At 42.3% G+C, this 25102-nt stretch overlaps 1 protein-coding gene across 5 annotated transcripts in view; it reads right to left on the minus strand.

The window, feature by feature from the left end:
* Positions 1–25102, minus strand: part of SVIL (supervillin) — a 233511-nt gene that overhangs the window by 98654 nt on the left and 109755 nt on the right. For 3 of the 5 annotated variants that reach the window (XM_073885529.1, XM_073885531.1, XM_073885530.1), the window contains 2 exons: positions 9328–9385; positions 3923–4014 (listed from right to left, as the gene is read on the minus strand). Coding sequence is in view for 2 of the 5 variants with exons in the window: in XM_073885532.1 (XP_073741633.1) it covers positions 3923–4014; positions 9328–9385; positions 11093–11153 (211 nt within the window). In the remaining 3 variants the exon portion in view is untranslated. Of the gene's footprint in view, positions 1–3922; positions 4015–9327; positions 9386–11092; positions 11169–25102 lie in introns of those variants that run through there. The other 2 variants (XM_073885532.1, XM_073885528.1) reach the window with 1 other exon arrangement.

The raw sequence follows: 25102 nt of genomic DNA on the forward strand, positions 1-25102 counted from the left end.
AGTCACCCCAGCTGTGGAAATCTATGTTGCCCTCCATTGTTTCATTCATAAAGCACTACCACAGGTATCATCTGGATGATAGTCTTGAATACAGTTGATTACTGTTTAGGATCTACCAAAAGCTGTCTTTTCTTTACAACAGTTATATAATTTCAGACTTACAGAAAAATCAAGACATGCTTCATAACATGTTTACACTTTACTTACTACATTTGGTTTATTTTTATCCTTTTCCATATGCGTATTTACATGTGTTATATATGTATACACATGCATGCATGTACACATATTTACATATTATTTTTTTAAAGACTTATTTATTTTAGAGAGAGAGAGAGAGAGAGAGAAACAGAGAGCAAAAGCATGAGTATGGGACTGGGCAGAGGGAGAGGGAGAGAGAGAATCCCAAGCAGGCTCCACACCCTGTAAGGAGCTGACCATGGGGCTCCATCCCTTGACCCTGAGATCATGACCCGAGCCAAAACCAAGAGTCAGACGCTCAACCGACTGAGCCACCCAGGCACCCCTACGTATTAATTTTTCTGAACCATCCAAGAGTAAGTTGCAGCATGATATCCCTTTATCTCTAAATTCATCAGTGTATATTTCCTTAAAACAGGAAGTAAGAATATTTTTTTTAATTGGATTAAGCTGGGGCGCCTGGGTGACTCAGTCGGTTAAACGTCTGCCTTTAACTCAGGTCACGATCTCAGGGTCCTGGGATCGAACCTCACATTGGGCTCCCTGCTCTGCGGCGAGTCTGCTTCTCCCTCTCCCTGTGCCACTCCCCCTGCTTGTACACTCTCTCTCAAATAAACAAAATCTTTAAAAAAATAAAATTGGATTAACAGTTATAATCCAATTGATTGTATGCTGTGGCATAATGTGTACAATTCATAAATGGTTCCGGTATTAGTAATACTAGTCATCATATAATACAGATCTAAACAGGCACTGCTGATCTAACCTCTGTTGTAATGAATTTTCTACTTTGCCTTCAAGTACATTAAAACTGTGACATATACTAAATTATTCCTCATTGCACTTGCTATCTTAGCCTGCTGCCCTTGTCTGAGTAATTCCGAATGGTGTTTCTGTGGCAATACAGATTCTATGAGTCTATTTCTTTAGTCAGTTTTGATGGGAATTGGATGGTCATTTTCCGAGTCAGTAATTTAAGGGTAACTGACATCAGGGCTATCACACTTTATAAAGTTATTTCACTGCCTAACATGCTTTCTCATAACATATAATGCCCATACCCAGCATAATGCGGTCTGCTGGGCAGTTTTCTTGGGGAACACTGCTTCTTTAATTAGCCCAGAGAAACAGGCTTCCTGGTAAAGTTATTGTTGAGTTCAGGCATCCAAACCCGAGTACAGTAGAATCTTCCAAAGAAATAGAAGTGGCAGGGGACTGCCAAGAACACCTCTCTCCCACCCTGCATTTGACAGGCTAAGAGCACAGGCCAGACCCAGCATGTCCTGAAAACAGATCTGACTTCCCAGAGGAGTAACACACTTTAACTTTTACACTTGGATGGCAGCCACTAATACAAAGACAAGCAGCTTATAAAATCAATGATTACAAAACTAGAGGAATAAGGGCAGGGGGGAGGTGACAGCTGAGAAGTGTGGGATTTCTTTTTGGGATAATGACAGTGTTCCAAAACTGACTGTGGGGATGGATGCACAGCTCTGTGGATATGCTAAAAGCCACTGACCTGTATACTTTAGATGGATGAATTGTATATTGTTTGAATTATATCTCAAGAAAGCTATCAAGAAAGTAGAGTAATATATTTGGTTCATTTCATAATTCTTAAGTGGAAAATATATTTTAATAGCATCACCTTTACATAAGTAAAGGTTTTTAACACTTGGATAACTTGTTGGTGATACACAGTTAAAGGAAGCCCCCCTACAGAAAAAGCCAATGATCACTTCAATGCTCAATTTCACAAAAGCAAGAATTCCTCACTAAATGAACAGAAACTTCTGTAAACATATAAACAGACATAAAACTCTATGCCGTGAAAAGTTGTAATCAATTCCTACTTTCACCATTATATTGCCAAGAGCTGACAGATTCATTAAAATATTTGTTAAGATGGAGAAGTGAGATTATCGGTAATACTTGGGTCTTTCCAAACATGCCTGCCCAAATTCGTGAAGTGCGGAGTGTAAAATAAGACTCTGGGGAATTTACGTGAAATTCAGGGGAGGAGAGGCTCTGATACTTTTTAAGCATGTTGTGAAGATCTTGGGAACTTGGAAACATAAATCTGATAAATACATGGTGTTATCTTTGATTTGTGAAAAAGTACATTTTTATAACCAATTATGATACATTTTCTAATGAAACTGGTTAATCAACTTACGTGTTCTTAAATGTTGGCATACATGGAGTTACAAGCTGTTGAACCTGAAAAGAACCTTGCATCTCATAGATCGCTTCTAATTTCTCCGACTCTAATATTGCGTGTACTGTTGCTCTCCAAGAAAAGGACCAGGGTAGACGGAGAGGATGGTGAAGCAGCTTTTGCTACAGAACTTTGCCTATCGTTCCCATCTTCCAAGATCCTGCTAAAGTCAGTTTGTTCACTCTTGTATTTTGTTTGAATCATCTTCATCGATTGTTAAGTTTGACCCAGATTAACCAGAGTTTCTTTGCCTTTCACGAAGAGTCTAAAAAATCAGAAGGGCCCTTCCATGTCCCGCCATCCAGGCGGGAACCCACAGCAGGTGCCCTTCCCATGGAAGCCCATGACCTTCCTTGAAGAGCCAACAGGAGGAGATGAGATCGTAATGCAGCCCATTTCATTCGCAGGTCCCACGAACTATCAGAATTGTCTCTCTCCTTTGATCTCACCTACTTCCCTGTAATTCAACACAGTATTCTTGTTCTAGGGCCTCTGGGGCAACATGGAATAAGTCTGTATTTCAGTTGACAGTTTTCTAAATACTTGAAAATTGCAAAATGTCCCTGTTTAAATTTTTTCACAAGGCCAAATCCCTGGGGTCCTTCAAATATCCATCCTCATTAGACTATGTCTAAGCATATCACCTATTCAGTTCCTCAGGATGTACGCCCATTTATCAGTGGGCCTTTTAAACTAGATTTAGTTTCTATTAAAAGAATATTTTTTTCTGGTCTAATTTCTTTTGGGTTTGATCTCATGTTTGTTTTTTTCTTTCAGAGGACAAAAAAGAAAAAAAATCTGACCTCTCATCAAACCTGTTTCTTCTTACACAGCTGATCTGGGATGAAGGCAGTTTGTGAGCTGGTACTCCCCTCTGCCAGTGTTAGAGTTGGGGGACACAAAGATCTGGTTAACATTTACATCATTTCTCAGGCAAAACACAGGGGTAGTTTGCTGATGGCAGGTGCAAATGTTTTATTGCACTTCCATCTTTACCAATGAAAATACTAATTCACCGAACATCTGAGTGCCTACCTTCCAGTGTGCACTGGAAGCCCAGCGTGCTGCTTGGCAGGGAGCTCTAAGATACTCAGTGTAAATGCAACAACCCTGGCAGGCACCAAGAGGCGGAGGGAGTGGGCAGAGTGGACAGAGCAGATATGGGCTTATGAGCAAAACTCACTGCCCCTGGAGAAAGTGAAAGGTAGGAGAGATAATGAAGGTTGATTCTATGCTGGCTCCCTCTGCCACCCTCCCCACCCGGCGCCCAGGGAATACCCAAGGACGCCTAAAATGAACAAGAAAGGACACGGAGAAAGGTATAGATGAAACACGCAAGAAGGGAGGTACCTTCATTGAGGTTAACTCTTGGAATAGGCACAACAGAACACAATGGAGGGTATACACTGGAGATTAGGGAATGATTTTCCCTCAAAGAAAATCAGGTGACACAATACTTAGGTGCCCAGGACACTGGTTAACCATTTAGAGAAATCTCACCTTTCGGAAGTGCAGTTAAAATCTTAGCATCGACTCTTCTTTTGTGGTTAGCAAGCTGTTCTTTATCTTCAAGCCAGAACTCTTTCTGAAAGCTAAAAATTAAATTATTCCATTAATAATGTTTAAAGTCAATGTGAATCAAGATGTATGATGTTAAGTGTAAAAATTGCAAAACAAAAGTTACGTGACTGTTATACGTAGTGAAATACGTGCGTGTGGATTACAAGTAAAAATTTTATTTCAGGGAGTTAAATGGTAGCTTTTTTCATTTATTTATAGTTGTATTACTATGACTTTTTTGTCAGCACAGGCAGGTGGCATGGCGTCAGGGGGTAACAACATGGCTGAGCTGAGAGTTGGACGCCTCGGTTGGGATGGACACCCTCTTCTGGAGCCACTCGCCCCACAGCTGTGGAAGCTTGGATTAATCACTCAACCTTTCTGTGTTCTTCTCTTCCTCAGAAAATCAGCAGCTTGTCTAGGTTATGTACATGCTTTCCTTCAGGGTTGAATTTATGGTAAAGTGACACATGCCTTCAAACAACCAAGAAATCAAAGCATGGTGAACAGGCCTGAAAGGCTCATGAAAACTTGGCTTGGAATGGAGGAGGAAATGAAGGGGGGAAGAATAAGGGACTAGGCACTGTGTACTTTTCTTCTCTAACTAGGCATATTCCAGGTATAATCAATCTTAATTATCTTCGTAAGACCCCGTGAGGCCTGAACTACTCAGTGCTGTGCTGAGAAACGTTTAATAACAGGCTCCTTCCTCTTGCTCTCCTGCCCCCTTCCGCTTAGCACATGCTTTGCAGTCTTTGCTGATGGGGTCAATACTCCCACTGTGGCCAATTTTCAAGCTTCCCACAGGGCTCTCTGGACTCCAAGCTGAAAGAGAGGCACATACTCACTCTTGCGAGGAGGTGCGAGAGAGCCCCAGCACCCCACTGGCACTATCATCATCCTTGGTTTGCAGATTAGGAAGCTGTTACATGGTTTGCCCAAGGATGAGACACAAATCTAGCTCCTCTCACACTGTGTGCAGGGGCCCCCGAGCTGCAGGGCACCAACCCCATGGGCCTCCGCGGGAGCATGCCCAGGGTTGGGCAAGATGACAGAGCTGCTGCAACGCCGGAAGAAAACCCAGCATGAAAACAGAAAAACTAATATTCCCCAGTGATATGATCACCTTCAGAGAGGTGAACGACAGGCTTGCAAAGGCTGAAGATCAGTGCAAAGTTGACCTTCACCATGGGCTCGTCCTCCCTTTGCATCTCCGCTCTGCAGGGGTGCATGCCCATAGAGGTGTGAGGGGGGGACTGGACTGAGGAAGGTGCTGTGCATACTAGGTAAGTGGGACACACGAATCATCTATACCCCATGCGTAAATTCAATTTCAAGGAGCTGCCGCACATTCCAAACTGGGGGATGCATCCATCTTCTAGAACCAAGTTCATCTGAAATCTTACTTGTTGCTTATCAATGTGGTAGGGTTTATATTCCATAAATATGACTGCCAGGTATTCATATTATTTAATAAAAAGTCTTGAGATTAAGTAGTCTTTTTAAACCACACTCCAGATGGCTTAAAGACACCTACTTAGGTCAGAAATGTGGAATTAGCACTGACTTCTAAACAGTGAATCATGATGCAGTGACAATTCTTCTTCAGTGTTTTATTCAGATGTATGACTTAGTATAAACCTACAGAATTAGATAACTGTAGAAATGTAGCCTTCTTAAAGAATGGCATGCTATTGTAACTGGTTATTTAGCTGTTTGCGTAAACATCTTGATAAAGTTCTGCCCTTTCTTTGGGCAACTCAAGTCTCAGGAAAAGAATTCTGTATTAAAACAAAATGGTCCAATCCCTGAAATATTCAGTTTCTCAGGCCATTGACCTTGGGGTACAAATATTATCTTGTATTTTCAAACATAAATATCTGCATGCTTCTATTTTCCCCCTTTTTTGTGCTTATCAAAAAGCTGCTAATGAAGACTAAGAAACTGCTCCCCAGCTAAACATTTTTCTGAACTTCTATAGTGGGGTTTCCGAGTCATCCCCTGACACCCCCTAAACTTACGTTCTTCAAACAAGCTACAAGAGTGTCAGGACCAATAAAAAGGACAGCCTTTTCACAGTTGGTCAGGAACCAACGGAAAACCCAAGCGCTGTCAGGAAACGCGCTCATGGCTCCTAGCATGGTTTACTGTAAATGGTGTTTACTCTGAGTTCCCTCCTCCCCGTCCTGACTGAGTCTGGCTCCTGTTCTGGGTCTCAGATTAAGGTCAGTTCCTCAAGGAAGAAACCCCCTGACCCAGTGCCTGCCTCACTGCAGACCAAATCTATATCATGCACCTCTGTTGTTTTCTCTCATGGTATCCTGGTTTCTTATTTGTAGAACATATTGCAAGTGTCTCATTTCAAATTATTGATTCATAGTGGCTCCTGAGTGGCTCAGTCGGTTAGGCGACTCACGATCTCAGGGTCGTGAGATTGAGTTCCCTGTCCGGCTCTGCGCTGAGTGTGGAGCCCGCTTAAGATTCTCTCTCTCCTTCTCCCTCTGCCCCTCCCTGCCATATGCTAGCACACACTCTCTCTCAAAAAAAAAAAAAAAAAAAAGGATTCTGGAACATTTGTGGAAGAGTATGTCCTTCTGATCATCTAACGGCTAGTAAAACACAAATACCCCAAAGAGCCCTAACATCATCTTCCTCTCACTTTTTTGAGTCAGGGGTACCAAGCAGTGTGACTGGTGGAGCCTAAGCCTAACTCACACAATAGATGACTCCAAAGCACTGAGCTCCACATGCTGGATGGCACTCTCCTCTTCACGGACCATCACCCCTGGCACAAGGAGTCTCTGCCCGACAACCTCCATAGGCATGGATGGGTTGCCACAGCTAAACTAAAAGTATGAGTCTGTAATTCAATATGAAATATATAACTCTCCATATATAACTAAACGCTACAGTCTTGATTTTTGAATTATATTTTAAAAGTTTCTACTATTAAGAAGCACCTTTTGTATTTTTTATGTATTTTCCATCTCCTCTGAACTAGTGCTCTCTTCAGGACTAAACTTTTCATACTCTACCTCCTTCCCTCTGCTTCAATAATCTAAGAAGAGATTGCTCCCTGCCTCCATAATTTTTTTTTTTAATGTGTCCCATTAACCTACTTAAATACCAGCTGTAGAGACAAGGCGAAATTTTAGGAAAGTGAAGACAGGATATTCCGCAGTTACTAGCGCCTACCTTTGACAAAATGGGGCTACACCATGACGGTGATTAGTGAGCACCCACGCTGGGAAAGGCTCCCTCCAATCTGTTCACTCTTCTACTGGAGTTCACATTACAGGATAGGAGAGATCAAAGTCCACTACCTCCTGTTTGCACCTCTGGCGTCTGGTCGACCAGACTGCTTTGAAGGAGGCAAGTGCTTGCATCTCCAGCCTATTTTACTCTAGTTCGTGGCAAGGAGGCTGTAATTTGCATGGGTCCAGTGGAGATACTGTCCACCATTTTAGAGCAGCGGTGTCCCTCTGAATCTGTCTCTACTGGAACGCCTGACCTAGTTCACACTTCTGCTATCCTTAAGTAAGATAAGCAATGCTTTCCTCTTCTTCCTTTTTCATAGTCACTTACTAGCTCTAGTACAGCTACACCAGGCCGCTAGGGATGAACTGGGAACTAAGCTACTCTGGTCTGAACATCTGTATTCCCAGATTCAGACGTTGACATCCTAACCCCCAAATGTGATGATACTAGGAGGTGGGGACTTTGGAAGGTGAGAGGTCACAGGGTAAAGACTTCATGAACGAGAATAGTGTCCTTAGAAAAAGAGACCCAGAGATTGACTATACTTCAATTAAAATAAAACAACCCCCCTGAGAGACCCAGTGATCTCTCCAGCTTATTCCACCAAATGAGGGTACAAGAAGTTGGCAGTCTGCAACCTGAGAGAGGGCCCTCACCCTAATATGCTGGCACCCTGATCTCAGACTTCCAGCCTCCAGAATTGTGAGAAATAAATTTCTGCTGTTTATAAGCCATCCAGTCTATAGTATTTTGTTATAGTAGCTGGAACTAACTAATCTAAGGCTTACAGCCTTAGATTAGATTCTACCAAAAATATGGCAAAGATGAGAAATATGGGAGACTGTGTCAAGCACCAGAAAAGTTAAGATTTCCTGAGTTAAATAAGATAGACAGCCTTACTGATGACCCTGGCTCATTACTGCTCTAGTTGGCCTCATACTAAGACACGGATCAAATCCATCAAGGCTTTATCTCATCTAATGTGCTCACAAGATCAATTATGTCATTTTCAATGCAGGACCAGGCTCAGTCTGATGAGGACATCTATTTATTCAATGCCATTGAAATGCAAACCCTTTATAGTAAAGAAACAATGTCATACATGATACATTAGGAACAAAAGCATCTGAGTGGAATGAGGGTTACATCAGGGTTGGGTCCTTCTACCGTCATGAATGTAGATTGGGATTGATGCCTGCATATCTTACGGATAATAACTTTGTGTCTTCACGTGAAAATCTCAAAATCTATTAGGGACAGTGATCTACTAAGAAGCCTCTGAGATACAGCTATCTTGTTTGGCACAAACTTTAATTTTTACAAGAGCTTATATTAATGATTATGTACCACAGCGTCTTAGCACATTAGGTAAATCAAATTTGTACCCATAACATCTTGCAGTCAAGGGAAATGAAGTGCAGAATGGTTAAAAGACCTCACTGGGGGATGCCTGGGTGGCTCAGTCAGTTGAGCATCTGCCTGTGGCTCGGGTCATGAACCCAGTGTCCTGGGATCAAGTCCTGCGTTGGGCTCCCTACTCTGCGGGAAGCCCGGTTCTCCCTCTCCCTCACCCTGCTTGTGCTCTCTCTCTCTCTCTCTCTAATAAAAAAAAAAAAAAAAAATAAAAAAAAAATAAAAAAAAAAAAAAAAAGACCTCACTGGACAGATGGACTGGATGGGGGCAGGGAGGGAAGGAGGGAAGAAGGAAAGGTGGAAGGACAGAAGAACAAGGCTAAAGTTTTTCTTAAAAAATCAAAAGCTCTCTTACTTGATGGACAGACTGCAAAAGAACATCCCACACTTGGAGGCAGGTACAAGAAAGAAAAGATAATAGCCCTTTACAGGTTCAAAATTATATCTGATCTGCAAACAGTTCCCATAAAAAGCATTAATGAATACAAAAAGAATCTTTTTTGGCTGAACGTACTATTAGGTCAGCTTGCTTCATATATTTTAATAAATCAAACTCTGGGGAGAAAACATATTGCCAAACATTCAAACTCATGAATTAGGAATTTAGGAGAATAATTCTAAAAGCTACCACAAATCTTCCAAACTTATGATTCCTTATGCAAAGACCACTTTACCTTGACACTTTTCTTTGACTTGGTAATCCAACGCAGTTTAAGTTTCTCTGGTTGAAATCTAAGGGGAAAGAAAAAATGTAACATTGAAATAGATAACACAAGTTTTGTTTAAAAAAAAAAAAAAACTCCAAATGGAAAAAAAAAATTCTTCAAAGTCCCTTTGAACATATAACTTAAGAAAAAGGAAACCAATAACCAGACAAGAAATATGAATACAAAAATGATACCTTTTAAATATCAAATTCCACAACATACATTTTTACATAGGCAAAGTTTCTTCCTCTCCTGAAATTTAGCCAACATAACTCTGCAGGTGGTCGGGGGGGGGCGGACCTGACATAGTTCAAAATACTATCATTTAAATTTGTTATAGCTACAAGAATAACTCAAAGCAATTAAATACTGAATAGCACAGTTACATACTCAGAGGGAAAAAAGGAGAAAAAACATTTAACAGTTTTCGGTCCAGGTAAACAGAAACAGTGAAACTCATCGCCGCCTGATATATTTGAGATGCCTTTAAAGAATATGTACGTGGAGGGGTTAATGAGGAGCAGGGGAACAAGTCCGCTGTTTTTATTGTCGTCATTAAAATCTAAACAATAACAACACATCAAATTAACAATTTCTTTCTTTATTTTTGAAGATAAGATATGTATTATGTAAAGACAGGTGGTAACAATCCCATGCAGCAAAAACATACATCCGGGTGGACCAGTTAATCAAAACCAGGCAGAGACAAATTTATACCAGTCTAATGGCAAGTAATCTGTTTTACAGCTTTTGGTATAGTAACCATTTGTCCACCAAGAAAACCACAAGCAGACTCCACTTACACAGACTTCTAAGCAAGTGCCTTTTACTGTTTAATATTTGGGGGCAGAAGCCTGAGGAAAAGCAGGTACAAAATAGACCAGATGTTGACATGTCATTATCCAGCAAAACACATACAGAATCCTGGGATTTGGCAATTCTTACCAACTAGAGAGATATAATAAAATGAAAGGTATCATGCCAACTAAACACCTAAGCTTTTTTCCTACTTATACAAATATCTTGTTATGTATTTTAAAAAAAGAGAGAACTCAGTTCAAAAAGCTACCAAATGTTGTAGAAGAAAATTCCTGAACCTGAGGTCTGTTCAAATCACCTCCTAAAAGTGCATTTGTGCTGTAAAAGACTTGGACACAGACTGCCTGAATTTCACATGTGACGGTCAAAATAACTTCAGCATTTCAGTTTTGTTCAATCAGTGAACAGAATCCGCGGTGCCACTCCAGTAGTTAAATGGAAAGCATGCATTTTCCTCTGAACTCAAAAGGAAGCCACTACAAAAACAACATTTTGTTCCAAAGAGTATCACATGAAGATTTAATAAAAAGACAAACACCACTGTCTACTGGAAATAATTTAGTATATATAGCATTCGGTTTAGAAAACTATTTTAGGTAAAGCACAGCACATCCAGAACTGGACCCAAAGTTTGGGCATTGTGATTGAATGTGCAATTTTTCCTGCATAAAGGCTTCCATGGTTCAGTAGTATCTCTAACCTACTATAGGAAAAAACAAAACAAAAAAATAACCTCACATTTTTCAGCCACAAAGTAAGTTAATTTATAAACTCAGTAGGATCTTTCAAGTGTCCTTTGAAGAAACTGTAACTAACGGGACACAGGAGAACACAAGGTAGAATGGAGGATGCAAGGCATTCTTCCTGTTATAAAATAAACCCGCAAGTGCAAGTCCTCTTTCTCTTGCCTTACCTTGTTTCTCAGGGAACTTGAAAGCTCCCAGACAGCCAGCAATCTCTGGGCTTCTGAACATGGTTGCACATAGAAAGTTTATTCACACAGCCTGCTCTGGAGCTCGGTGCTCTCAACCGGCAGTGGCCTTCAGCCCGTCTAAGCAAAACTGGGTTGAGATTTTTCACAGCCCAGGGCTAGAGCAATCAGGCACTCGTCCTTGAAAGTATAGTAAATGCAGAGCAGGAGGCTGCAGGCTGGAACAGCTCAAACCCCGTAATCAGATTACAAGCAGAAATCAGGCCTGTGGATGCTGAACCAGGCTGCACTCCACTGATGGGCCATTCATGATGTTACCACTTCAAAGCAGGGGCCGAATCCCAGTTTATGTTCCAGCTACATAGACAATACTGCAACCTAACCACCACCACGGGGGAGTCCAAAACATCTCCTCCTCGCCCTAAAAATAAACAAGAAGGAACCATACAGAGACTCCTGATGTATTGGGAAGAAGGGAAGCTGCCTAACGATTCCCAGGCTGCTCTGAGTCTGGCTTTGGCTTAAGTTAAATGAACTATTTCACCTAACAGGGAGCCAAAACCCCATCGTTAAGAGTTAAGATTTATGAACAACATATGAGCAAAATTGGGGGAAAAGAAAAGGCAGATATTACTGGAGGTTCAAAAATTTTAATTTGAGACAGAAGCTCTTAAGTTAGGCCTTACCTCTTGGGCTGCCCCCTTTTTATTTTGTTGTTATTTTTTAAAGGGACTTAATTTTTATAAAGCAGGTCCGGGTTTACTTCAGAATCGAGGGGAAGGCTCCAGAGATTTCCCACGTGCCCCCTCCCTTACAACATTCACGGCCTCTGCCATGAGCCACATCGTTCACCAGAGTGCTACATTTTTACCAAGGATGACCCTACCTTGACACATCATAATCGCCCAGAGTCCATGGTTTACCTGAGGATTCACAGCATTCCATGGGTTTGGACGAACGTGTAAGGACACATCTCTCACTGTAATATCACACAGAGTATGTTCGGCACCCTAAAAATCCCTGGTGCTCTGCCTGTTCACCTCCCCACTCCTCCCCCAGCAACTACTGTTCTTTTTCTATCTCCCTCGTTTCGTCTTTCCTAGAATGTCACAGAGCTGGAGTCACATAGTGTGTGGCCTTTCCAGACTGGCTTCTTTCACTTGGTAATATGCATTTAAGGACCCTCCATGTCTTTTCCTGGCTTGACGGCTCAAACCTTCTCCGTGCTGAATACTATTCCACTGTCTGGATGGACCACGGTTTGTTTATCTGTTCACCTACTGAATGCTTGCTTCCCTGTTTGGGCACTGATGAAGAAAGCTGCTACAAACATCCATGTGCAGGTTTTTGGGTGGACCTAGGTTCTTAGCTCCTTTGGGTAAAGACCAAGGAGCGCGACTGCCGCATCGTACGGTAGGAATAGGTTTAGGTTTGTAAGGAAGTGCCAATCTGTCTTGTAAAGTGGCTGTACCATTTTGCATTCTCACCAGCAGTGTACAAAAGTTTATGTCGTCTCTCCACATCCTTGCCAGCATTTGGTGGCGCCCGTGTTTGGGAATTTTGCCATTCTGATAGGTGCACAGTGGTATTTTACTGTTTTGAGTTTCCCTGATGATGTATGATGTGGAACATCTTTTCATATGCTGATTTGCCATCTGTGTATTTTCTTTGGTGAGGTGTCTGCTAAACGCTTTGGCCCATTTTTTAGGCCATTGTTTGTATTCTTATTGTTGAGTTTTAAGAATTCCTTGTATATTTTGGATAATAGCCCCTTTTCAGATGTGTCTTTTGCAAATATTTGTTCCCCAGCCTGTGGCTTTTCTAATTCTCTTGAAATTGTCTTTTGCAGGAGTTTTATAATTTTAATAAGGTCCAGCTTGTCAATTCTTTCATTCACGGATCGTGCCTTTGGTGTTGTATCTAAAAAGGCATCACCAGGGGCGTCTGGGTGGCTCAGTCTGTTAAGAGTCTTGGCTCTTGATTTTGGCTCAGGTCATGATCTCAGGGTGAGATCAAGCCCCACATCAGGCTCCACGCTGAGCATAGAGCCTGCTTGAGATTCTCTCTCTCTCCTTCTCCCTCTGCCCCTTCACCCCCTCTCCCTGCTCACATTCTCTCTCAAAAGTAAATAAATAAATAAAAATAAAAAGGCATCGCCATTCCCAAGGTCATCTGGGCTTTCTCCTATGTTCTCATCTAGATGTTTTATAGTTTTGTGTTTTACATTTAGGTTTATAATCCATTTTGAACTAAGTTTTGTGAAGGGTGTAAGATCTGTGTCTAGATTCATTTTTTTTCATGTGGCCATCCAGTTGTTCCAGCAGCACTTGCGGAAGAGACTATCTTTGCTCCCTTGCATTGCCTGAGGGTCTCTACTCCCGGGATCCCTGACTCCCTGTACTGGCCTGTCTATGTCTCTCATCTCAGGAGCAGTGGTTTGCCCTGGGTCCTCCCCTCTCCTATGGATCCAAGAAGAGTTGTTGATTTTTCAGTCTGTGCAGCTTCTTTCTTACTGTTGGGATAAAGTGGGGACTCCCAAGCTTTTTACATGCAGGACTGGAAACCCTGGAGTCCCCCTGTTTATTTTTAACTACAACATGTAGATGGTGAGCCCAAACAGTAATAATGCAATTCCAAGAAAAATATGCCATCATCAGAGGCTGACAATATTACAGCTAAAAGGAGCAAAAAAAAAAGAACCTAAGAAAATGGTCTCATTTACAAGATGAGGAAACAGGGCTAGGGGAGTAACTTGCTCATGTGGTCAGTGATGGAGCCATAGGATCTGGGGCAGCTGGACTCCAGACCATGATTTGCCCCATACACCTGCAGGGAGGCAGGGACCTTGAGTATATCCATCTTTGTATGCTTGGGACTGAACACTGTAGCAGGTGCAGAGCAGGTCCCCAGAGAATGTATGCTAAGTGACCATATGAAATAATGGAATAATCTTTGCTGAAGGCTAGAGGTCACACTCTAAAATGATTTTTACTGATTTTATACCCTGATTTCAAACCAGATGGACTTAAACTGATCTCTAAACTACAAACTTAACTTGAAAAGGAAGAAACTAATCAAGGTGCATCCACAGAAGGTACACCAGCACTGGTTACTCCATGGGTCAGCAGTGGCATTTGGCGTTCTCCCTATACTGCTGGTCACTACGACTCTATAAAACTGGGGAGAAATATGGCAAATAGGGCAGTTTAAAAAAACTCAGTAAGGAACAACATGTAGCTGTGGATACCTGTAGTGGGCATTTTATTGTTAGGTCCAAAACAACAGGGAAAAAAAGAAGGAAGTGTTGGAAAGTGAAGAGAAAGGGAGGAAATTGTGCAAGCAACTGATTCTGGAAATGAATAATTACATGAGATGAAATAAGATTTATATTTATAAATAATATTTATAAAGCATTTAGTTTATAAAACACAGTATCACCTGCTCATGACCGTATATATTCCTGAAAACTACTCTTCTTAGAGAACACTCAATTAGAATTATCTTAAGTATATCTAAATGCTTCTTTTTAATTGTTACTAAGGAATATCTCTAGTTTGAATTTTTAAAATGAAATTCCAATAGAGACTAAAAAGAATGTGGATACTCTCTGTAAGTTGGTAGCGGAAGCTAACCCCATTTATTTGCGTCACTCATCCATTATGGAAAAAAGCAAACAGATTCAAATATGGCTTCACGGTTGAAAAGAAAAAGCACAACATTATTAAGTTATGGATGTACAATTTAATTTCCTACTTAATTATCTCATCCTCATGAGATCATAAAGATGAAAGAAATCTATATTTTACATCGGTGGAAATATGAGGTTTTTAAGTTTACTCTCCAATAATTAGAAATAATAACAATTAATAATAATTTTCTTATTTTAGGGTGGCTCATTCACACAGAAGAGCGACCAAACAGACAAACATTTCCTCACATCATTCTGTAGGTTAGCATATTTTATTTCTCTGCAGAGAAAATTCAAGTTGTGGTTGTGATTTTCTTAAAGTTCAGGGAGAAGATATCTTAATTTAAAGCAGAGATGGTGCTGGACTCCCTTTCCAACATCACTTAACCACCAGCTCAGCACAGAGAAAAAGGAGATACACAAGATGCACAAAATGCTCTGCCCCTGTGTCCAGTTAGAAACACTAATCATTTCCATTTTCAAAGAACCACAGTTTTCTCAATGCTCAGAACTAATGTTTTATGGAAGTATTTTATGGAATGCTTTTGAAGTTTCAATCTTGAAATTAAAAGGAAAACAAATGTTTAAGTTTCTGCCAAATGGGCACACACAAAAAATGCTTCAGTGGAAGGAGCATAAATATGTAAATAGGAGGGCAGGAGGGAGGTCACTGTCACGGGCACGTCATGTCATGATCCGTGGGTGGTGGATGACCAAGAAGGATCTATGAATGGACCCCTGAGATGCTGACAGCCCAAAGTGAAATCACTCGGACAACCGTATCACGTCTTGGTAAATCCAAAGCCGTGGATTCTGGGAAAACCAGCTGAAGGGGCCTTTCTGATCACATGGTCTTCATTTTACTAAGAGTTAGACAACCCCCCTCAAGGTCCCAAAGCGTATGGTGTGGCAGTACCAGACTAGAAATAAATTCACATTCTCTTGCTCTCCCCAGGATAACTCCCACATTCCTGATCAGTCTGGACACAAAATAACAGGGGCCATTGCTGTAAATGTGCCCTGGATTGATGTCACAGAGTCCCCAACCCTCTGGCCTATGTTGGTTTTATTGGTAGAAGGGCCACTCTGGCCCTGGGAGGAGTCAAGCCAGCTTCTTACAAATCTCATATGATTCCTTGGTCTGGTTTTGGTTCCAGAGATGTTCCTCAAATCCAGCAGTGACTCCAGACACGAGTAAATAGGACATGTCTGAGACCCTCAGGCAAAGACAGAAGTCAGGGGCTGGGGGGTGGGGGTATTACAGAAAAAAGCAAGCAACTTATGATTCTTCCTTCCCTTTCCAAGGTCCCCATCTTATTGGAAATAGACAATATAAGGATGTTACTATCAACTTTTAAGAGTGTATAAAGCAATGACTCGGTAATTCTACTTCTAGAAATGTACTAAGGAAATTACTTTGAATGAGTACAAGGATGTTTACCACAGTTTTGTTTATAAATGTATAAAAATGGAACCAGCCTACATAGAGAAACATACAGAAAAATGGGTAAATAAATTACACAAGAAAACCAGGTTTGAAACTCAACTGGTGATTTGGAAAAATTTTCATGATGTATTAGAGATAGAGATAAGCACCCCACCTTATCAGAAAGACAGTAAACAGACCAAAACATTAATTATCTCACCACTCAGACATAACTCTGTTCATGTTTTTCCTCCGCTATTGTCCAAAGTTCCCACAATAAGCATGGATTACTTCTATAGTTACCAAAACAATTAATTACAAATAAAGACAAAGGTAACAGATCCTTTTAAAATCCCAAGGCTTAGATTTAGCCTAAACATCCAGGAGAAAACCATGAATGGAATTGTGTCTGTGGGCTCATGCACAACATCAACCTGCCCTTCTACCCTGAACATATGCATTTCTTCACTATAGGGGTGTTGGCCCAGAGAATTGCCAAAGTCCTTGAAAACATGCAACCCAGTGTTTCTCAAACTCAACCCCATGTGGGCCACAATCGCATGGAAGTCCTGGACCAACTTCCCCTGCCAACCAACACTGAATTGTCCTGTTAAAGCCCGTGCATAGATTTTCTTCTCTCTCAGCGTTTCTCTATTGCCAACTACACTTTTCCTATTCGAAAGCCAGGTCTCCTAAAGGATTACCAAACTTGAGGGGCAACACCTGAGATTCATTCCTTGCACAGTGCTTGGCTCAGAACAACGAACTGTAAATACTGGAGGAATGAGTGAATGAAGCAAGCAAGCAGACGAGCAATGGGCTCACTTCTATCCTTCCTCATTCTTAGATTCTGGCTCATTCTCAGCCAACTCTATTTCTTTTCTAGGAGGCACAAAGGAGAAGTATTACCACTCCTTCCTCAACTTGAGACTCCTAGGAATGTCTTCTTGTCTTTTCTACAACGTGAAGAAGGTTGTGGAATATAAATATTTGCATGCAGGGAGAAACAGGAAGAAATGCTAAAGATCTGCCAGGGATATGAAGTAACGGGAAAAACGGGAGCTGATTTCTGTAGTCCAACTGTGGACAATGTCAGTATGAGTCCAGGTAAGAAGGGTCACCTCCTAAATGGCCAAGGTCAAAAGATAAGGCATTTGATGACAAAGGATCAAGGTATTAACTCCTCAGGGACTGTGATTCAAAGTTGTGTCTCGGGATTACACGGAGGCTTTACTGAGGGGCCAGTCCTCCTGTCTCCTCTCTGGCTGACAACATTCATGCACCCCTGCAACATGAGAGGAAGCTGTCCTTTGGGGGGGGGTCATCTTCATGAAGGAGAAAATGGGAACAAAGCCAATGAAAAGGAAAACAGCCCAACACCTCAATTGGCAGCTACACATTTTCTACCAGATCTACTGTGACAATGTAAAGAATAGCATAGGAACTGGGTCCCTTACTGACCTGTCACCAAGAGGCGGACACCAATGCTAAGTGCCCTGGGGCATTAAACTCATTTAGTTCTCTCAAGGCCTGCAGGGAGCTACTGCTACCATCCCCATCTGCAGACAGGAAAAAGGAGATACAGGGTGTTCTAGGATAAATCCTTGGGCAGGGACAGGCTGCTTATTAAAATGTAGCTCTAAAGGCAAAACAACCACTTCCTGGTCAATCAAAATGAAATCAAAGAGGTAAATACGAAGGTGAGGCCATGATTAAAGAGAGAATATACAGTTGACCCTTGAGCCATGTAGGGGTTGGGGCACCTACCCCCTGCACAGTCAAAAATCAGAGTAGATCTTTGACTCTCCCAAAGCTGAACTGAAAATAGCCTGTTGACCGAAAGCCTTACCAAGAACATACACAGCCGATTAACACATATTTGGTATGTTATATGCATTATATCCTGTATTCTTGTAATAAACTAAGTAGAAAAAAAGACGTTATTAAGAAAATCATAAGGAAAATATTTACAAGTACCATCCTGTATTTATTAGAAAAAAAAATCCACAGAGAAGTCAATCAGCGCTGTTGAAACCTGTGTTGTTCAAGGGTCAACTGTGTGGGGAAGTGCTCTGAAAACCAGAGCGCATCATCTAATCCCTGAGTGGATCTCCATATTGAAAAGAGATGCGGGTGTAGGGTGTATGCAACATTCCTGCCTAGGCCTGTGTACTGTCCCCTCACGCTTCCTCAAGGTGGTCCCTGGATAGCGCCGGAAGCCTCCCCAGGCCACAGGAAAGTGAGCTGACATTTACACGGGCAACACCTGACTACACACTGTTGTGAGTTACTGATACATTTCTACCATTTTAACAAGTGCCGCAGAACAATTTTAAAAATGTACTATAAGCTACTACAAGGCCTCGACTGAAAATTCCAAAGTGAAGGCTATGTTTTTATAGCCTAGTAAAGGGGTATTTTGTATGTTAGAAGCTGCTGGAAATGGTATTCACATTTTCTGGGGTGGATTTTATCTCTGTGTGCAGACTCTGAATCTGAGCAGAACTGCCTGACGGGAGGCCATCCCACCAGTGGGAAGCCTGGGTAGTCCTTTTTGCTTCCCTTTTATCACATACTGGTTTATTCGGACATTCCAGATTCCTTATTTTAGAGTAATTCTCCTCCTGTGCACATTGTAAAGGCTTTGTGAATTTTGGTTAGTGGTAATATTTAGGAGAAGTCTCAAATAAAATGTTGTGTTGTATGATTGTGTAAGGTAATTTTGAACAGGCCAAGTATGTAGACATGAAAAGGCGAAAGAACTTTCAATGATAAGAAATATAACTCACAGATATTTCTGTATCAGATGTGTCGAAAGAACCACGCCCATCTTGCTATAGGAAAGATCTCTTTTTTAAAGAAAAAGGCTCACTGCAAACCCTTAAGGACTTATTCATGTCTTTGAATGTCCAAAAGAAGAATGTTAACATCTGAAGTGAAAATTATCTCTAATCATTTTAGCTTCTGGCCAATTCTGAATCTGTAGCTAATGATTCTTGGGGAAAATAACCCAGGTAGCTTAAAGGAGGAGGGAAGGTCAACCATTTCTCAGAGCAAGGAAAAAAACAAAAACAAAGGTCAGTTCCACGTTTAAAATATACACTGAAATATACCTACAATGGAATATTATTCGGCCTTAAGGAATGAAGTTCTGACTCGTGCTACAATATTGATGAACCCTGAAGACATTATGTTCAATGACTAAGCCAGACACAGGACAAATCTTGCGTGATTTCACATATATGAGGTATGCTGAGGAGTGAAATTCACAGCAATGGGAAGTAGAACAGTGGTTACCAGGAGCTGGCGAGCAGGGGGGCGGATAGGGACAGAGTTTTAGTTGGAGGAGATGAGAAAGTTCTGGAAACGGATGGTGAGGCATTAGTTGCAAACTAATATAAATGTACTTAATGCCACTGAATTGTGCACTTAAAAATGGTTAAATTGGTGTTATATTTTAGCACAGTTAAAAAAAAAGTACACTAAAAAAAAAAAGTACACTAAAGGTAAAGCACAAAGGACACAAGTTATAGGCATGTGCTGGGCATTAGGCACAGGTCTCCGGATGGGTGCTGGAGCAAAGGTGGATGTTTGGCTTGCACGCCCCCACTACTCCCTTCCAGGTCAGGGAGATGCCAAGAACATTTCTGACCTATTCGAAGCACCAGTACACAAAGGGTCCTTCAACAATGATCTGACAAATAAGTACATAATTAGATATTTAGTGTGTAAAATCTGAAACTGCATGGGGTACAGAACACTGTTCTTGAAAGCTGCAGGGGCCCAAGCCCCACCTCGCTCCCTCACTGAGGGTGGAACCCCAGCAGAGGAAGAGGGCTGGCATGATTACAATTATCCCGGGAGCTCAGACAAGGCTTCTGCCAACTCCAGTCATTCAATACTCGCTATTTGATGGTTTTACCATGAACAGAAAGTAAGGAAATACTGAATCATTAGATATGAGAATTTTTTATGAGTCTAAAAATCCAGATGGTAGATTAGTAAATGTATAATATTACTGTTGATACCTGATAGACTATAGCCTTTCTACAACTATACTTGAATGATTTGAAGGAAAGGGCTTTGAATAAAATAATGTCTGGGCTTCCTTGTCTTCAGAAGGGCATCTTCATAAAAACAACCACCACCTCACAAAACTAATTAGTATGGAAACTCAAGAAAAATCCAGCAACCTGCCATTCCCAGCATCTCCAATGTTTTCTACAAGTGTATATTAGCTGGTCCCCAGGACCTTCACTAGAGTCCCAGAGCTGGTTCCCAACGCATTTGCTGACTGATGAGGGGACAGGGGATGTTGCTAAGATTGGACATATTCTTGATAGCCTTCTCCATGTGCAGTGATCACCAGGCAAGCAGATTCTGTGCTCAAAGACTGAGTGGCATAGGAAGGTTATGACATGAAAATTGAAGATATATTCTACTCTGCTTGAAATGACGAAAGATATACTTACACTTATGAGTCAGTTTAATATCTGATAAAAAGGCAAATGCTTTCAAAGTTTGGTGCCCCTCAGAGTCACGTGGGGTGCTTGTTAAAAATGAAGGTCCCATACCCCAGATGATTATGATTATGATATGCTCCAAAGTTCGAAAACCACTAGTACAAGCCATTTAAGATTACATCCAGGAAGAAACAGGAAAATTGAACCAAATGGATGAGTTTGATGAAAGAAGCCTTCCTGGAGAAGGTGATGGTGATGGTGAGCCTAGTTGGGAATGGAGAGGATGTGCTAGGAGGAAGGGGTCATGTGTGCATGACAGATGCGAGGAGAGTGGTGCTTTATTAAAGAATGTGTGAGCTGGAATGGAAGGCCACATTCAGGAGTAAGGATAGGTCAGGCCATGCAGAGGTGGGAAGGCAGGTGCGAAGGCAGGAACCTCCCAGAACAAGGAGATTCGCCTGCTACAAAGAAAATGAAAACTATCACTGAAGTCCAAGCAGAAGTAATTTCAGATTCTCTTCACGCCTCGACACCACGCCGAAACATCCTGCTGCATGGTGTTTAGGTGGCGAGAAAAGAGTTTCCAGGAGCATAGACGTACTAGCCCAGTCGCTTCCTATACATGGCTTGCATGCCTCTTACCATAACTGGGACTGTGGACAGCAAAATCAAAAAAGCTTATAAAGGCCAACTTCTTTTTGATGAACTCATTACTGTCATCCCTCCACGGGTCACGGCCTGGCCTGTGGCTGGCCACGGCGCTGCTGGGCTTTGGTCTCTTTTACCAGACACAGCTGGCCAGCCAGCATGCTACAGACACCAGAAGGCAGTGAGACAGACTGACTGCCAGGGATGGAAGCTACAGGGCAGTTCAGTGTTGAGGGTAAGATGTCATCTGAAAGCTTGTTATCTGCACGGTATTTCCAGTTAGATGCTCGGCCACTGACCTGAACCCATTATGCAAAAGACAAACATCAAAAATTTTGCCCCTCTCTGCCCGCTCCTTGCCCCAGACCTCTCCTATGTCCTGCGGTGTATTCCCACTTCACTTGCAGAAGCTGTCCCTTCTTTCCCAACAGGATTCACGGAGCAACTACCAGAGGTCAGGTACCAGGGCGGTCGGAATGCTGAAATGAGTGCCTGCCTTGAGGAGATCACAGCCTAGATGAGGAGATGACCTAATAGATGCAGGACTGGTTTCTGCCCAGAAGGTCCTCTTCCACCTTGTTCTCAATGATCCTTTTGAAGTTTCCCTACCTTTTCTGTTGTTCCTGTCAAGTGCGTCTATTGGTCTTCCCCATATATGATCAGTTCTTCCCAGGGGTAATGAGAGACTGGAGCCCTCCAGCTCCAGAACAGCCAAGTGCACAACAGAGCTGAGACAAATATGGTGGGGCAACTGCAAGTCCTCACTTCCTAGAACAGAGAACAGGCAGGGGCTTCCTTCCCACTCTTATCTTCAAAATACCCAGTGATGTGAGCAGAGGTATTTTATTTATTTTTTTAAGATTTTTTTTTAATTTATTCATGAGAGGCAGAGAGAGAGAGAGAGAGAGAGAGAGAGAGAGAGGCAGAGGGAGAAGCAGGCTCCCAAGGAGCAGGGAGTCCGATGCGGGACTCGATCCCAGGACTCTGGGATCATGACCTGAGCCGAAGGCAGACGGTTAACCATCTGAGCCACCCAGGCGCCTTGAGTGGAGGTATTTTAACTGTGACCACGTGGAAGTATGAAAACTGTAGTGTCCTAGTCAATGTAAATTATGTGATGTTTTACACTCATATTGATTTGGAGTGAAGGATTTGTTATTGCTTCATTGTAGCTAATCACTTCTTGAAATAATTACAGAAGAATCAAAACACCCGATTAAAACAGTATAATTCACGTGAGTCAGCAATCCTTCCCCTTAAAAACGCAGCACTTGTAACTTCCCCAGAACAGGGACTAGGCCTCAAAACCAAATCATTGTTTATCATTAAAGTTATATACATATATTTTAAAATCAAATTGGAAAACGCAAGTGCCCACCTACTAGAATCCTAACTTCCTCATTCAAGATAACTTGATGTAAAAAATTTCAAGCAAGTGTCTTGGAATTTACAATGCAATAGACTTTGTGGCTTCTCATTCAGAGACTCAAAGTTTATATTCTAACAAGAAGTCTCTTCCTTCCCCGACATCTTTGTGATGCATAAAGAAAATGTACCCACTCCAGAGATTTCTCTGCTCTTTCTTGTCCTGCACACAATATTTTTCTCTTTACAATTAGAGGTGCGGCAATGTTCCTTCCAGCCAACATGCTTCGCATGGAGTTTCAGGGGTCTTCTAAAGTCCTAGGGGAGCTCAGCACCGAGCTAACAAATCCCTTTTTGTACAAGTCAAAGGTTCCTGTGTTAAGAACACGTAACTCAAAGTTATAGCCCGTGCCTGGGGAGCCAGTTAGCCAAGCCGGTCAACAGAGATGGAAACAGATATTTAAAACAGAAAAAAAAGCATTTCTTTAACAGGAGGGGCAAAGTGATTGGCCCTTTTCCTGAATGACAAGAAGCAGACAGGAGTCAATCAAAGGAAGATGATGAGGTGAAAACAGGCCCCAGAAGGAGCACTTCAGGTACCTATCCACTCCCCTAGGAGTCCACAGCCATTTGCCTACCCTAACTGCAGTGGGGAGGGGGAGGAGCTGCCTGCTGGCTCAAAGAGCTGGAGAGTTTTGCTGCTACAAGATTTCTGGGGGGTGCACCAGGTACAGAAATGAAAAAGAAATCACTTAGACAAGGGGCATCAGGGTGGCTCAGTTGGTTGGGCAGCCGACTCTTGGTTTCAGCTAGGTCAGGTCTCAGGGTCCTGGGATTGAGCCCCGAGTCGGCCTCCATGCTCCGTGGGGAATTCGCTTGAGGATTCTCTCTCCCTCTGCCTCTGCACACTCTCTAATAAATAAATAAATCTTAAAAAAAAAAAAAAGAAATCACTTAGACAAGCGACATGAACTTGAAGCTCCTATGTGATCCCATGCCACGGAATTAATTCAGGCTCCTCCTCTGTGTGCTCTGTGATTAAACATTTCCTGAAAGAGTCCATACTCTATGGAGTAAGTCCTAATACAGTACAAGCTACACAGTGAGTAAAAGCCTAGGAAAAGGAGATCTACCACTCTGTCCTTTGCGAAGCCACCTCCTGTTTTCCATCCATAGCATAAAGTCTGTCTGCCAAGGACAGTGCACATTCCTGTCATCACGGTGCACTAGAATTAATTGAGCAGTACTAGGCCACGTCTCCAGGGTCTGGGCTCTCTGGCTCCTTACAGGACACCACTGCACTGCCCCCAGCTCTGCGGGTCTATCCCCAGACGCCAGCCTCCTTGGCCTGCCGGCCTGCCTAATAAGGCAACGTGCAAGTTGACTGGCTGGCTTGTAGGTCACCCACTGTTTACTGTGCAAACTCTGGGCTCACAAGGAAAAGGAGAGCCTACCTTTTGGCAGACAAAGGGTTACACTTTGCCAAAATCTCTTAAAAGGCAGCACTGTTGGTCCATTTACATAATAATAGATACTGGTCTGTAAACCCTGCCAGACTCCAAGACCCAGGGTGGCTTGCAGAGTTAAAGGAACTTACCTCCAGCAAGCCTGGAGTAGCTAGGCTTCAAGGGAAATTTCTTTGCCTCTGCCTCCCCCAGCCCCCTTCCCAGGTCCCTCAGAGAACGCACACTCAATCTTTGGAGCAACTTATTTAGCATGCATCCTGACTCCTGAGGCGCCCAACTTCAAAAATAGCCACCGACTGTCTCCAAATAGATTGCATGTCCTGAGTACTTAAAAGGGAGTCACTGGGTAAGGTGCAGGAACAATCCTTAGCATTCCACAAAATATGTGCTCGTGAAAACTAAACTTCTGTCTTTTCAAATAAGGAGGCTGTGCCGTGGGCCAAACCGTGCCTGAATACAAACACCCATTATTTTTCATGCTGTTAAGGTCTGGGCTCAGAGACTTCCCACCCCCCTGCTCTTGAGACATCTTCTCTACATATAAGGGCAAGAATACATCCGTGGTGGTTAACTGCGCCACATTCATCACGGCACAAATTTCCTCCAGCTTTTAGCCATCAGTCTCCTTGTCATTCAGAAGGCTTCCCAGCCCACAGTCCACCAAAATTTGATACCTCCCAATAGAGCTTTGAACACTACTGGTATTTCAAATCTCAGCAGTTGAGCTGCTAGGGATGAGAACTGGAGCAAAACGAGCAAGGGTCGGGGAGCACGAGATCGCAAACCTGGAGGACAGCATTCAGCAACAGTATCAGTGCAAGTGTGACGTCCAATGTACAGCCCAAATGCGTAATTACGGCAAGCGGAAACTAATCTGGCGGCCTTGCCCTTCCACACTTCCCCCTGTGCTAGCATCCAATGTTAACTTTTTCGTGT

The sequence above is a fragment of the Callorhinus ursinus genome, unplaced genomic scaffold (assembly GCF_003265705.2).
Source record: "Callorhinus ursinus isolate GAN/ISIS: 27379988/994484 unplaced genomic scaffold, GSC_fseal_2.0 scaffold62, whole genome shotgun sequence".
Classification (NCBI taxonomy): domain Eukaryota; kingdom Metazoa; phylum Chordata; class Mammalia; order Carnivora; family Otariidae; genus Callorhinus; species Callorhinus ursinus.